The 16,244-nt window shown below is 43.4% G+C and overlaps 1 protein-coding gene across 2 annotated transcripts in view; it reads left to right on the forward strand.

Annotated features, from left to right (window-relative positions):
* Positions 1–3,649: 3,649 nt before the first annotated feature.
* SLC44A1 (solute carrier family 44 member 1) overlaps positions 3,650–16,244 on the forward strand; it is a 101,127-nt gene continuing 88,532 nt past the window's right edge. Inside the window, exon 1 of one of the 2 annotated variants that reach the window (XM_038402225.2) lies at positions 3,650–3,991. In XM_038402225.2, coding sequence (XP_038258153.1) covers positions 3,965–3,991 — 27 coding nt within the window. In that variant the 5' untranslated portion in view covers positions 3,650–3,964. The remainder of the gene's footprint in view (positions 3,992–16,244) is intronic. The other variant, XM_038402224.2, reaches the window with a different exon arrangement.

The following is a 16,244-nucleotide window of genomic DNA, read 5'->3' on the forward strand; positions in this document are numbered from 1 at the left end:
CACAAAGTACTTATTCAAGCACATTCTGATATCAAGTGGTACCAGAACATCCTGATCTCAAGGATGGTACAAAAACATTTCTCAAGGATAACAGGAACACAGATACCTTTTAAAAGCTAAGGTCAGGATGACAGTATGTAATAGAAAAGTTTTGATTGAATCAGTATGTACAAGGTGATGGGTGATAACTAGCTATGTCAGGGGGCAGTAATTGTCAGAGGCAGTATGTAATTTGTTTGTATTAGGGTATAAAGATTTATTTTAGAGGGAGTACCTGGCCTGGTGCCTTTGTACCCTAACGGATCTTGTGGTCATTGGGCGGTTCGCTCAAGGTCTGCTGTGTTGGCTGTCTGCACGAAGCTGGAGCAGCACACAGGGAGAAGACACACACACTCAGCTGAACAGCTAACAACATATTGTATTTAATTTTATGAATGTTAATGAATTATTGTGGGCTAAGGATTGCATTCTACTCCATGGGGGAGGGTTAGCACAGCTTCTTCAGGAACTGAAAACAGTGGTGGCTAATTACTGCAGTCCTTGGGAGTGCAAACTGCTCCAGCGAAGTATCTCCCCCAGTGTAGTTTGCATATAGTTCAAGTCAGGTTTTCAAGAGATGCAGGAGACCAAGAACAAACACGAGGTAAAAAGAGCAAGCTTAATATGACAGAGAGGCCTTCTTTTTGATTTAACAAATAGACATGTTTTGCCTAAGGGAGGACCCACCCTGGTGAAGGTTGGAAAGACTGGAACCTACCAGGGTCCCCATAGGATAGATGGACGACTTCTGGTACATTTAGTGGGTGTTTAGACCATTGTATTATTTTTTATATTTTTTCTGGATGCTTTTGTTCCTTAAATATATGTACCCTGCTTTGGAAGAGCTGTGCAGTCACTGGTAAACCACTGTCATTGTCCCTGGAGAAAGATTGAAATGACAGGGGCTGAATGCTTGTCAGATCTGCATGGGGTAATCACAGTGGGATGCAGCGTAGCTGTAGCCTACACCTCCTGTCAGAAAGGAGAGGGATGGCTAGCGGCCTGAGACCTCTGAGGGGATTCCTTGAGATGACTGTAGAGGGGGTCAAAGATGCAGTTACACTGAAACTTGCATTGCTGCACTCCTAAGGGCTTAGCTATGAGTGGCTCAGGTCTCTAGTGTAGACATAGCTTCTCTCAGAACCCACATGGCTTCCTGGCACAGATGTAGTTACTCTGGGAAGGATCCCAGGGAAAGGGTGATAACTGAATTCTTCTTGCCCTGAATTAAAACACACACACAAATCTAAAGTGTGATGCTAACCCTGATCTACGCAGCTTGTGGAAGTGGGTCTATTTGTCCAAATAAACTATGCCAAGGGGGCCAGCAATATCCTCAGTGATGTTCTGGGTGGAAGAAAAGTATTTTCTCAACTGTGCCTCCATATCCTTTGACTTTCAGGTACATATATTAGGGGTGGGGGGTGCGGGGGAGGTTTGAAACATAAAGGCTATAAACCCTTCCCCCTGCTGCTGTTGTTGTTTAGTATATTCTACATGCCCAGATGCTTTAGTCTGTCTCAATTACTTTCAGTGATAGTATTAGACAATTAATAGAAATCCATATTTTTCCCAGCATCAAGCTTAACTTTTGGTTTTAAATCCTTCATCTTCATCTTCATCTCTCATTCTTCATCTTGCTGTCTGCTCTGACCTTGTCTCAATAGCAAATTGAGGCTGATCTGTCTGTTCCCTAGCTTGCCTGAATTGACACTGCAGCTCAAACAGTGCCCCTTGAGTAACTGTCATTAGAAGAGCCACTTCAGCACAGCCAGCAACTGCAGATTTCATCAGCTGCAGAGACTACGTAGTGCTAGGATAGAGTAACAGTTGGTGATACATTCATTTAGGCTCATTGACTCTGAGGAGGCACTGTGCAGCTACAGGCATCTGTTCATGTGGATGAACCTGCAGGAGCCAGGGTATGCATGCATGCACGCACATATGTATATAGTTTTCAAAGCACCCACACAATGCAGTTTTCTTCCAATGAAGGGTGTGGTTTAGAGTAGATGCCTTTAGTAGGTGGTATGAGGAAAATCTCTCCAAGAGAACCTTATGGAAAAACTAACTAACCCCCCCCCCCCCCCCGAAATCAGCATCACACAGACAGGAGCTGTATTAACAAGGAGAACATTCAGTCACATTTTATCTCTGTTACAGAGGAGAGACTAGATTGGAATAATGGGAACAGGAGCGCATATATAGTGAGGCTTGTCAGAACTTGTTTTTTTATTTGTTCATATAATTTTGATGGATGTTTGTTTTAAGCACTTTTTTTATTTGTATCTAAATTTTCACAGTTGCAGGAAATTAGGGGATGGACGGATCAGACAAGGAGAGGCCAGGATAATTATTTAATGAAGTAGATGCTGTGATTCAAAAAGATAAAGCTTTATAACTGTTACAATACAAATTGTCAACATCACATGTCAAAATACACAAAGTATGGTTCTTTTTTCTTTCTTTGCTTGTCTGTAAAATTTATCAATGGAGCTATGTTTTCCATCAGTTTGTGCCTCTAGAGCAGGGGTAGGCAAGCTAAGGCATGCAAACTGATTTTCAGTGGCACTCACACTGCCCGGGTCCTGGCCACCGGTTGGGGGGGGAGGGGGGGCTCTACATTTTAATTTAATTTTAAATGAAACTTCTTAAACATTTTAAAAACCTTATTTACTCTACATATAACAACAGTTTAGTTGTCTATTATAGACTTATAGAAAGAGACCTTCTAAAAGCCTTAAAATGTATTACTGGCACACAAACCCTTAAATTAGAATGAATAAATGAAGACTCGGCACACCACTTCTGCAAGGCTGCCGACCCCTGGTCTAGAGTGATGGTGATATTTACGAACATTTACCAATAAAAATCTAATCGTCCCATGCCTATACATGTTTAGTACCTGTTTCCTCACACAATACACCATGGACCTGCAGTTCAGAGAGGATGTGCGCTCCAGCTGAAGTGAATAGGATCGGAGGACGGTGATCAGGCCCTAATATATCTTCTTCACAATGCAGTGTTGGCAACTCTTTTATTTTTATAGAAAGCTCCTGGAGGGCTGATTTTCCTGGCTGTCCCCTATACCGAAGTCAAGTGATCTACCCAAGAATCTCAGCTTTCATTTAAAAATAAAAGTTTCTAGCCCACGAAAAGCTGGGGAACAGGGAGCTTTAGTTGCCAGGAGGTCATTTTTCAATAAAATTCATTGTTTTTAAACAAGTCTTGGGCCATCTGGGGGCCTGACTCGTGATTCTTTGGGGGGGGGGAGTCATGCAGACACCCAACCGAGGCACAGACTGGGGAGTCGGACAGATGTAGGATGGGGGGGGCAAAGCAGAGGGGAGGCCGAAACGGGTCGCAGGCACGGGGGGTGGGGGGGGCAGACAGACGGGCCTCCATGCCCGGGGGGGAGACGCGCACAGCTGCCGCAGGGCAGGACACGGACAGCCGGCCGGGCGGACAGGAGGCCAGAGCAGCGCAGCCCCTCGGGCCGGAAGCGGCCCGAGCCCTTTCTGCGGCGGACACGCGCTATCTCCCGCACGGAGGGCGGAAGTGGCCGCGGCGCGCGCCAATCTCTGCCCGGGCGGGCGCGCTGAGCCGGCACTCGGCGCCCGCCGCACGTTGCGGCCTCGGCGCGGCCGGCGGGTTGGTGAGCGGAGCAGGCCCCGCCCCTTTCTCCTGAGCCGCCGCGTCGCGCCGCCGCCGGGGGAGGATGAGGAGCGCGGGGCGGCGCTGCCGAGGGACTCGAGCCTCAGCCGAGCTCCAGTGACCGCCCGAGCCGCCCGCCTGCGCGGAGGAGCCGGGCGAGGCCGGAGCGGCGCCCCCACTGCCCGGGGGCGGGTGATCGCGGCGCTTGGATGCCCGCTGCCTAGTGGGGACCCCCGGCCCGGCTCCCCCGGGACAGAGACCCGCGCCCGCCATGGGATGCTGCAGCTCGGCCGCACACGTGAGCGGGCCCCCTCCCCCCGCACTGCACCCCCGCGGGGACCTGGCCCTCCCCCGTACAGGGACCCGGGGGACACGGTCCCCCCATACGGCGCCACCTTCTTCCCAGATCCCCCCTCGCAAGGCGCTCCCCCACCCTTCCCCCCACGGGTTGCGGGGCGCCCCTCCCGGTGCCCCCCGTCCCGGATTGCCGGGCGCCCCCCGTTCCCTCTCCTCTCGGGGATCCAGGCGACCCCCCTCCACGCGGTGCCCCCCATCTCCTCGCCCACTGGGACCTAGCCCCCCCATACGGCAGCCCTCTCCCCATGGTGCCCCAGCTCACAGGACACCCTTGTCCCTGTTGCCCTGCTTCACGCCCCGCCGGCTCGCCCCCTGGGTGGGCGGAAGGCGGGGATTCGGGGACACAACTTCATCACCTTGGGAGTAGCGGGACCTGTTCAGAATAACTTCTTCTCTTTCGCTTCCTAGGGCGGGGATCTCCTCTGTGCAGAGCATCCCCACCCCTGGCCCCACTCTGCACTGGGCCTGGCCAGCCATCCGGTTCCCCAGCAGCCAGGGGAAGGGCTCCAGTCAAGCTGCAGGGCCAGGTCCTCTCCCCATAGCCTCACTAAGCCCTGTAGCTCCTTTCCCCCCACTGCCCCGGTCTGCTCTGTTTTGCCCTTGCTGCCTCTTTCTGCCTACCCGGAGTGGTGCTGCCAGTCTCCTAGATGGGAGCCACAATGAATAGCTCCACCCCATGCTCCAGTTTGCAGCTCTGTCTCCCATTTTAACATTCCCTTTGAGCACAATGCTCAGCGTAATAACATGTTTCCAGGATAGAAATGTTGCTATGTCCTACATAAACACTGGTACCAAACTATAGCCTTACTTTTCCACAGCCTTGCATCATTCCCCTCTTTAAAATGATTTTAAAATCTATTAATTTAATATCATGATTACATGGGGCAATTGCGATACTTTAGTTAAAGTGCTAATAACTATAGCCTTCCTATTCTTTTGGTATTTCCCATCAGCAGGCAAAAATCTGACCTGCTAGATGTTAGGTCATTGATTGCAGGGTTTTACAGCTACTGCTCCTGTTTGAAGGCAACATGGGTGGCTCCCAAGCACTGTAGTCATAAATGTAAATTTCCTTTGGTGTTTTCATCTGTCTGGAGTTGACAGTCACAAAAGGGGATGGTGTGTGTGTCTGAATATCCATTTCTTCTGTCCTTAATGACTCATCAATGGTACGAACTGAGTGTTCGTGTCCTGCCACATTCAGACAGCTTTCTTACTAGGACTGTAAAAACACTGCTTGGAGCTTTCCAGTTGCACTAGGCTTCCCCTTTTCCAAACTGCTTTCATAGCTATTTCACAGGCTCTCCTTAGCATTTTTCTTTATCGGTCTGTGTTTACCTGGCATCATTATTACCCTCTTTGTTCTGTTCAAAATCAAAAAGGTTATCGATGGATCACCTTGGAGACCTTTCATAAAGCAGGAGAAGTAGAGAATAACTAATTGTTTCGTGCTTGGTACAGTTATAGGTTTGCACTGTTTAAATTTTCCCGGTGGACTTGTATTTGTCAGTCAGGGTTCAGGAGACTATTAATACTATTCTGTTGAATCTTTCACCTGGGTTTCCTTATGACTGGCAAGTTGTGTGGTAAATGGATTTTGTGTGTCCTTTTATTTTCATAAAATCTCAAGAATAGTTGACTCTCAAATTCCTTAACCAGGGTCCTGGTGGATCTCTTCAGCTAATCCAAAAGAAAGTGTCTGAATATTTTAGCAGCTACTGTTTTACTTAATCTCTTGGTTGTTGGGTAGGATACTATAAAGTTAGTGGTGTCTCTGTCTCTACCACCCTTCCTCAATACTTAGTGCCGTTCTTGGGTTCCTCCTTTCCCTTTCCTGCTGCTTCTGTAAATCATTCCTGCATTTCTACTCCATCTCCTTGTTTGAGCAAAGCTCCGTCAGACTCTCCTGCTACTTCATGTTGCTGTCATCTACTGCCCCTTGACTCTTCCCCAGCCACATACTCTTTCTCTCAGATTTGACATGTGATTCCTTTTTCCTCTCATCACAATCTCCCACACTTATTCTTGGTGACTTCAACCTCTGTGTTGATGTCTCATTGGATTCATTAACTACACAGATCCTTGTCTTCACTCATTTGATCTTCAGCCGTGGATCAAATCATCCATTCAGTAGAAAAGCTGGTCGCTTGACACTGACTTCACCAGCTATCTCTTCATCTCTGAGCTCTCATTATGTAAGTTCCCTTTTTCTGGTAGCCACTTCATTTCTTTTAACGTAGACCACTTGCCCCCTTCCTCAGGCTCCACCTGTGCCCAATGTGACCGCCATCCCTTTCAAGATGTCCATGCTCTCCCTCCAGCATTGACTTCGCTCTTCCACCATTTGTTTCCTCTGCTTCTGTTTCTATGCTGACACATCTCCGGAGAGAGTTCCTTGGCCACGTGGACTTATTTCATTGCAATGTTTCTTTCTTCTTCTTCAGCTCTGCCATCTTTCTGGTCAAACAGTAATGCATTTCACAATCCCTTTTGCTTATATGCAGTCTTTGACTCTGTCCTTAAACACTCCTCTCTCTGTGCCATATCCCTCTCCATACAGGAATTTGCTGACTTCAAAGGCTAAATTGATAAAATCCTTCATGATTTCACTCCTTACCTTCATTTTTCCTTTCTCTACTCAATACCTGTCATAAATATAAAGGGAGAAGGGTAGCCACCTTTCTGTATACAGTGCTATAAAATCCCTCCTGGCCAGAGGCAACATCCTGTTACCTGTAAAGGGTTAAGAAGCTCAGCTAACCTGGCTGGCACCTGACCCAAAGGACCAATAAGGGAACAAGATACATTTAAATCCTGGGGGGGAGGCTTTGGTTTGTGCTCTTTGTTTACTGTGTTGGCTCTCTCTTGGGACTGAGAGAGGCCAGACAGAAATCCATCTTCTCCAACCCATCCTAATCCAAGTCTCCAATATTGCAACCAGTATAGGTAAACCAGGGAAGGAGGATTAGTTTATCTTTTGTTTTATGTGAATTTTCCCTGTGTTAAGAGGGAGGTTTATTCCTGTTTTCTGTAACTTTAAGGTTTTGCCCAGAGGGTAAAACCTCTGTGTTTTGAATCTGAATACCCGGTAAAGTATTTTCCATCCTGATTTTACAGCGGTGATTCCTTTACCTTTTCTTTAATTAAAATTCTTCTTTTAAGAACCTGATTTTTCATTGTTCTTAAGATCCAAGGGTTTGGGTCTGTGTTCACCTGTACAAATTTGTGAGGATTTTTATCAAGCCTTCCCCAGGAAAGGGGGTGTAGGGCTTGGGGGGATATTTTGGGGCAAGACGTCTCCAAGTGGGCTCTTTCTCTGTTCTTTGTTTAACATACTTGGTGGTGGTGGCAGCATACAGTTCAAGGCCAAGGCAAAGTTTGTACCTTGGCGAAGTTTTTAATCTAAGCTGGTAAGAATAAGCTTAGGGGGTCTTTCATGCGGGTCCCCACATCTGTACCCTAGAGTGCAGAGTGGGGAAGGAACCCTGACAACACCCCTTTCTGTATGTGTCCTGTCAGCTCTCTCCATCTCCAGCTCGTCCATCTGCCCCAGTATCCCAATCCTCTTAACCATCTTAGCCCCCTGCATTCTTTCCTTCAGTCCATTGCTGTCCTCTTTCTTTTCCCTCCCAATACAATTATGGTCTAATCTCCTCTGTCTTCAAAACTAACCATCAACCTCTGCCTGCCTCTCTACCTACACTACCTTCAAACTCATTGAATATGCAGTTTACAACAATTGCCTTGAGTTCTCTCTTTCATCTTTATTCTAGATTCATAGAATCATAGAACTGGAGGGGACCTCGAGAGGTCATCTAGTCCAGTCCCCTGCACTTGTGGCAGGACTAATTATCTTGACCATTCCTGACAGGTGTTTGTCTAACCTGCTGTTAAAAATCTCCAATGATGGAGATTCCACAACCTCCCTAGGCAATTTATTCCAGTGCTTAACCACCCTGACAGTTAGGAATTTTTTCCTAATGTCCAACCTAAACCTCCTTTGCTGCAATTTAAGCCCATTGCTTCTTGTCCTATCCTCGGAGGTTAAATAAAAAAAATTTCTTCCTCCTTTTTGTAACAACCTTTTACATACTTGAAAATTGTTATCGTGTCCCCTCTCGGACTTCTCTTTTCCAGACTAAACAAACCCAGTTTTTTCAATCTTCCCTTATAGTTCATGTTTTCTAGACTTCTGATCATTTTTGTTGCTCTTCTTGGGACTTTCTCTAGTTTGTCCATATCTTTCCTGAAATGTGGCGCCCAGAACTGAACACAATACTCCACTTGAGGCCTAATCAGAGCGGAGTATAGCAGAAGAATTACTTGTCGTGTCTTGCTTACGACACTCCGGCTAATACATCCCAGAATGATGTTCTCTTTTTTTGTAACTGCGTCACACTGTTGACTCGTATTTAGTTTGTGGTCCACTAAGGCCCCCAGATCCCTTTCTGCAGTTCTCCTTCCTAGGCAGTCATTTCCCATTTTGTACGTGTGCAACTGATTGTTCCTTCCTAAATGTAGTACACCTCTACCCCGATAGAACACTAATTTGGATATAACTCGGTAAAGCAGCGCTCCAGTGGGGTGAGGCTGCACGTTCCAGTGGATGATTCAGATCATTTCCCCAGTTTGTCCTGATCATTTTGAATTTTAATCCTATCCTCCAAAGCACTTGCAACTCCTCCCAACTTGGTATCATCTGCAAAACTTTATAAGCGTTCTCTCTATGCCATTATCTAAATCATCGATGATGATATTGAACAGAACCGGACGCAGAACCGATCCCTGCGGGATCCCACTCCATTGTGCCCTTCCAGCATGATTGTGAACCATTGATAACTACTCTCTGGGAACAATTTTCCAACCAGTTATGTACCCACCTTATAATAGCTCCATCTAGGTTGTATTTCCTTAGTTCGTTTATGAGAAGATCATGTAAGACAGTATCAAAAGATTGACTACAGTCAAGATCTACCACGTCTACCGCTCCCCTCCATCCACAAGGCTTGTTACCCTGTCAGAGAAAGCTATCGGGTTGGTTTGACACTATTTGTTTTTGACAAATCCATGCTGATTGTTACTTATCACCTTATTATCTTCTAGATGTTTGTTTGCAAATTGATTGCTTAATTATTTGCTCTATTATCTTTCCGGGTACAGAAGTTAAGCTGACTGGTCTGTAATTCCCCAGGTTGTCGTTATTTCCCTTTTTTATAGATGGGCACTATATTTTCCCTTTTCCAGTCTTCTGGAATCTCTCCTGTCTTCCATGACTTCTCAGAGATAATCGCTAATGGTTGAGCTATCTCCTCAGTCAGCTCCTTCAGTATTCTAGGCTGTATTTCATCCGGCCCTGGTGACTTGAAGACCTCTAATATGTCCTAGTAATTTTTAAATTCTTCCAATCTAGCTTCCACTCTCTCCTCTGAAACTGCTAGCAGTTCTAAAGATCTCTTCCTGGCCAAATCTCAAGACTTCTATTCAATTCCTTTTGATGATATCAAAAGCAGCAGATGTCAATCATCCTGAGCACTCTCCCTGGAATTCTGCAACACTGTCCTGTGATTATTCTCCTCAGGCTTCTCCTATCTCTCTGACTGTTCTCTTCCTTCTGTCCTCCTCCACTGTCTCTGGAATTACTTGTGAGCCCCTTCCTCTTTATTTTTTTTTTTTTTTTTTTTTTTACTTTACAACTTGTTTTATTTCCTTCTATCTCAATGGTTCTCAAACTTTTGTACTGGTGACCCCTTTCACGCAGCAAGCCTCTGAGTACAACCTACATTATGAATTAAAAACACTTTTCTTTTTTTTTTAAATATTTAAGACTATTATAAATGCTGGAGGTGAAGCGGGGTTTAGGGTGGAGGCTGACAGCTCACGACCCCACACATAATAACCTCGTGACCCCCTGAGGGGATCCGACCCCCCCCATTTGAGAACCTCTACTCTATCTAATCCTGCACTACAGCATGCATCTCTGATATCCTCTCTCCTTGCATGCCTCACCATCAGTTTAAGTTTAACATGACTAGAACTAAGCTCCTTCTGTTTTCTTTCACACCTTCTCAACTGCCCCTAGCTGTCTCTGTAGAAAACACCAACATCTTCCCTGTCACTCAAGACTTTAATTTGGGAGGTATTTTTTATTTCTCCTTCCTTACCTCACACACTTAAGCTATATGCAAATACCGTTGCTTCTTTGACCACAATATTTCTCTGATCTGTCCTTTGTTTTCTATCCCTTCAGCTAAATATCTCATTTGGGCCCTCATGATTTCCTGACTTCATTACTGAAATGTTCTTCTTTCTGACCTTCCTGACACTCACATCGCCCCTCTTCAATTCATACAAAAGTTGCTGCTAACATAGGCTTCCTTGCCTGTTGTTTAGACCATGTCATCCCTCCACTGACGCTCCATCCACCTAAGGTTTGAAATGGTCACTGATGTCTTTGCATAACTGTTCTGCCCGTGTCTCATTTTTCATCAGCCCACCTTCTTTGCTGCCCTATCAATGCCAACTTCATTGGACCATTTATCAGCTTCTTATACAAATATATCTATGCTGTCTCCTGTGCTTACATCTATGCACAAAGTTTCTTCTAAAGACCAGCTACAGTTATGATGCCGATGGGGGTGATGAGATGTAAAGAGGATTAATTAGTATAGCTTTTTTATTTACAGAAAACCTCTTAATTGTTATGCTGTGGCCCATCCCCACCTTGACCACTATACTAATTTTTACCTTTTATTTATTTGTCTGTAGAGTGTGAGCTTCTCAGGGGAAAGTACCTAGCATATTGTGAGTGCTATGTGAAACTTTAACAAAGCCACGGACCAGACTTGTGATTTTTTTTTTTTTTGGTGGGCACTGTGAAGGGGGAGGGTGGTAAGAAAGACGCTTGGCTGTGGGAAAAACCACTTCAAAACAGTTGTGAAAAAGTAGCTCTATGTTCAGACTACATGAAAGTATAGCAGAGTTTTGTGTAGCTTCACTGGGGTAGTAGTGGTGCCGCCATAATTTCTGCTATTCTCTCTTAAAGTGGTCTTGGGGTTTATCCAAGAAAGCCCAAGCTTAAGCTCAAGGAAAACTTGGGTTTTGTGTTGTTTTATTTTGAAGTTCTTTACCTTAATTAGGGAGAAAAACAGAAATTGCCATTGAATCAACAGCTTCCCTTTTTGACTCTCTGGCATTGGAAATACCACATTATTTCTTTCCACACATTAATAGTTTTGTTTATTGACTGAATTGCTGACATAATTCTGTACTTGTAAACTGGCTGATCAGAACTATGGGAAGTGTTTCCTCACAACATTATCAGAAAGAAAGCAAGATATCAGAGTCTTAATATATACACTGCAACTAGGAAGTTGGAAATATACTCTTTTCCTTATATCTTTTCATTGCATTAGATTAGATTAAGATTTGTGTGAGAAGGGCTTGGAATCTTTCAGGCAATATAGTGCTATGAGTGGGATCAACAAAGAACATTTTATTCTATATACTTCTAATTGTGCCCTTAGCTTTACAGATAAAAGAATACGTTGCTACAAAGGCCAGTGATGACAGGCTATGCAACAACTTCCCAACCCCCTCAATTCTCACATGCAAGGTGTTTCAAAATAAAATGCTTGAAGCTAATCTCAAAGCAATTATTTTCATAGTCCTGTTGATAAAACTTGGTTTTCCTAATATATCTCTGAATATATGGATGATCTGTTACTTACCAGATGGAATGCTGCATAGGGAGTTACTCTATACAACGTTGACCATAGTTATCACACAGTGGTGAGATATTTTGCAGTTATACTTGTCTGAAATGTTAAAAACAGTACAGCAGGTATATTTGTGTTCCACTGATCTTTTATCAATTAATTCACCAGTTTATAATTACCAGAATTTATAAAAAAACAGAATTGTTTCATTTTAACTTATTAAATACAGAAAACTAAACTTAATGCAGTAATTAAAATTGCAAATTAAAATGTACATGCATCAGAAAATAAAAAAAACTAAAGTTCTTATTGTAGCGTTAACTTGCCCACTGTGTACATACTGGCTGTTAATGTATACATTTAACAGCCTAAATTGTAATAAAAAGACTACATACTTACACTGTGGCTGAATTATTGTTGATCTTCATTTCCTTGCTTTCTGTTTAGTATAGTACATGGACCTTACAGTTGATGAGGTGTGACAGCAAGTAACAGGTCCCTTCCTTGAGCAGGAGTCAGTGTGAAGGCATAGCGGTTATACACACAGCACAATACAATACTCAGCAAGTGGAATATGAAGTATAGTCGTAGCTGCAATGTATTGTTAAATAATGGATTTGAAGCATTTGTGCTGTTAGTCTTAAGATTCAGATTTAGGTCAATTATATGTAGTTTCCCCTTTTGAGACAGAACGGGGCGTGATCCTTTTAAGCGTGGCACTGGAGTTGTATAACTGGTGTCTGGAACTCAGCAAGTTTTATTTTCAGCCGCTTAATACATATGGCAAATAATGATCTATGGCATTCTAATTACCCTTTTGTGTGCGTATGCGTGTGTGTGTGTGTGCGCGCGCGCATCTCAGCTGCCCAGCATACATGGTCTTGAAAAATTATGCCCATTACTCAGTAGTAAGTGGGAAGTTTTCCCTCCATGAGTTACCCCATAAAATTCTGTGGAATGTAAATTTTGATTACAATAAGTCTCTAGCCTTTCAAATGTAAAGTAGTGCAGTGATGTCCTCCAGAGTCTGCAAACCACACAACCACAGTGCCTCTGCTGCTGCTCACTTCTTGTGCAGCAGAACAAAATTAATGACTATTTTCACTGCAGTTCAGTAAACTGGGGTAATAGTAATGGCAACAACAAAAACCTTATGCAGCAATAAGTCTTACAGTCCAGGTCTACAGACTCCGTCTCTCAGAGCTCTCTCTATGGCACTAAAAATAGCTGTGTAGATATTTGGGCTCTGATTGGGGCTCAGGTTGTGTAATCCACCCTCTTCCCCAGGCTTCAGAGCCCAAGCTCCATCTCAAGCCCAGACATCTACATGGCTATTTTTAGCACCATAGCAGAACCGAGTATGTAGACCTAGGCTCAGATTTTCTGTGTTGACATACCCAGTGAAACTGTCAGCAGTCAGTTCTGTGCTCATGCTTGAGAAAGCTATGAGAAGCAGCAGAGGTGGGCACTATATCTTGGATGATGGGGACTCAAATGGATCCTGAGAATTGAGTAGAATAGCAGACTTTCTTCATAGTATTCAGAAAGTTTAGTCTCCCTTTCAACAGATAGAGGGGAGATGGTGCTTGAAACTTAGCCTCTGACTAGTAGGTGTCTGAGAATATAAAAGATGGTGTCTCCAAGCAAGGTCCAGGGACAGTGGACTAGGGACCTTGCTAGAAATCCCAGTGCTGTTTAAGAAAACAAACTATAGGTAATATTGGCTGACCTTCTCACCAGGGCATTCCACTTCTTTTCCTCATGTATCTACCTCTGGTTAGTAAGTGTCGGGTAACTTTTTTCCCCCCAAGTCCTGCTGCATGCAGTTATACAACGTATGCAAGTAATTTTTTAGTTCTGAATGCAAAGGAACGTTTTTAATGGTGGTGTCTTTCCCTCCCCCCCGCCAATTGTAACCATTTCTCACTGAGGTCTAGCCCTATGTGAAGTTTGACGTTACTGCATTCAAACCATCTCTGAATTAGCTCTATCAGAAATCTTTACAGTGTTAAAAGTTTTTGTTTGTTTGTTTGTTTTTTAAACTTTTAGCCTTTGAGTTATCTGAGGAGGCTTTCTTCAGACTTTAAAACACAATCTTTGGGTTGAGACCAGACTTGGAAAGTCTTGTCTTCAAATGAGAATCTTGCTGGAAATTATGAAAACTAGAAAAGATAGGCTTGCAACAATAACCACAAATGCTGGAATAAAAACCTATAATATGCTGCTCCCAACCTACGTTGTGTGTAAAACCATTGTCAACCTTTAGATTTTAAGCTTGGTGGTGGTTTTTCAGTGCATGTGTGTACCCTGAAATTGTTCACTTTGGTTTGCCCCTTACGAAAAGAGGGCAAGCTTATTTTAATGGGTCATAGTGTGGTGAAGATGTCAGCTGTCTTTCTACTTTTATTCCTTTCTTCTGAGGAAGTCTTCTCACTTACTATAGCTACACTTATATAATTAGCCAAAAGGGCAAAATACACTTTCAATTAAATGCATTTCAGGGGTTACCGGTACTTTTTTGACCTAATTATCTTTTGCAAGTTAACTTGAGTGCAACTGTGCATCACATATCTTTTCTTCTTTGAATTTCTTCCACCTAGAGAAGCTGGTGGAAAAGGCTTTCATTCTTTCCAACCTCTGCTCTTGGAAGCCAATTTTTACAAAGTGTGCTGCCATATGCCCTTTGCCTATTGATCTGAATTTTTATTCAAACTACCAGTTCATGGTCAGTGCTTGGAAAAGTTTAATTGTACTGGTTCACCATACTGTAGGGAACAATTCTATATTGGCAGAGGAATGAAGAAATCTTATTAGTTCATCCAATCCATTTTTAATATCCGTGATTTTATGAAGCAATTCTCTTACATTGCATTTGATGTTGTTGTATCAAACCTCCAGCCATCCTGGGAGTCTTCTAGAGAGACACAGAATTTTTGACATTAAAAAAAAAAAAAAAAGGCAAACTTCTTATGGATCCTTTTCAGGTTGTCTTTGTACATCATAATAGAGCAAAAATGGCACAAATCTTAACGCCTTTGTTTTTGAAGACCATCTTTAAATTTTTAAAGATTGCAAGTAGGGAAAAAAGCAAACACCGTTTCAACAGCTCATACCCTATGTAGCACTAGAGTTGGAGATTAATCCTTTACAGTATTTTGAAGAAAAGGAGTACTTGTGGCACCTTAGAGACTAAAAAATTTGAGCATAAGCTTTCGTGAGCTATAACTCACTTCATCGGATGCATTCAGTGGAATTCAGTACTCCTTTTCTTTTTGCGAATACAGACTAACACGGCTGCTACTCTGAAACCTGTCAGTGCTTTGAAGCTGGGATTCCAAGCTGCTTTTCATATGGTAGTTCCTAACTGTAGCTAAAGATAATAGCTGCTAAAATAAGGGGCAGGGGGCATGTGAGCTAACCTGGTATTCAGAATGTACTGATATTATAGGCTGGTGATTTGCTGAGTGCTGTGTAGCACTGATAAGTTAAGAAGTCCAGCTTTCCAATAATACTTGTTTCTGAGATGTTGACATTTTTAAAACTGACTGATCCTGTGGTCTAAATGGTATTTTTTGTTAGTTGTCCAAGAAGGAATAGTGCAAGTCCTGTACCTGAGATGACTGTTAATTCCTGCCTTATTCATGAGCTGTAGAAGCTATTTTAGTGCCATGGCCAATGCCAGTTGCTTTTTTTTTTTATTGCAGTGGTTCTTCAGACTCCACCCATTATTTTAAATAGGGACTTCAGGAAAATGCGCAGTTGCAAAAATAACTTTCTCCTCCTAAGGCAGTAAGCTGATCTGTAAGCCGAGGACTTGGTATATTATTCTCCTCCCCATGAATGAGTCAGAACCCTCTTTATGTAAATACTTACTTTTAATTGCATGCAGAGTCCTCAAGCACTGCCATCTTACTTCTGGTTTAATTCATTTTTTAGTTAGAGGGCTAAAATTTTGGATCTGTAAGCAAGGTAAATTTTCTTGACTGTATTCAAATAAATGCAGATTAGTAGCGTAACCCCCACACCCATCCACCCTATATCCCTGTTACAGGAAATGTGCATACTTGTGACTTCTTCTTTTTTCTTTTGCAGTGTTGTTTACTGTCACTCAGATTTTGGTATTCATACAAGGCTTTCACCAAGCTTTTCTCCCTGCTTCATTATGCAGTGATATGGAACAATGCACGTGGCTCAGGCAAGCAGGATTTGGTTCATGGTGTTGAATTTGTGGTGGTACATTCATTTCCAGGACAATATTTGTCTTACCACCTTATGCAAGATTACAACTTCACAATAGGATCACCAGGTGGAGAAGCTCATCTTTGCCTGTGAGGGGAAAAAGCTGTTCTGAAATAACTGCAAAGGCAGTATAGAAAGAAAAAGACTTTAAAGTTGCCTTTGTGTAGGTTTTCAAGACTGGATTTGTTTATCTTTAAGGTGCATTGGTGAAGCTTCTAAAGAATTTGGTTTATAAATTGT

The sequence above is a fragment of the Dermochelys coriacea genome, chromosome 5, assembly GCF_009764565.3.
Source record: "Dermochelys coriacea isolate rDerCor1 chromosome 5, rDerCor1.pri.v4, whole genome shotgun sequence".
Classification (NCBI taxonomy): domain Eukaryota; kingdom Metazoa; phylum Chordata; order Testudines; family Dermochelyidae; genus Dermochelys; species Dermochelys coriacea.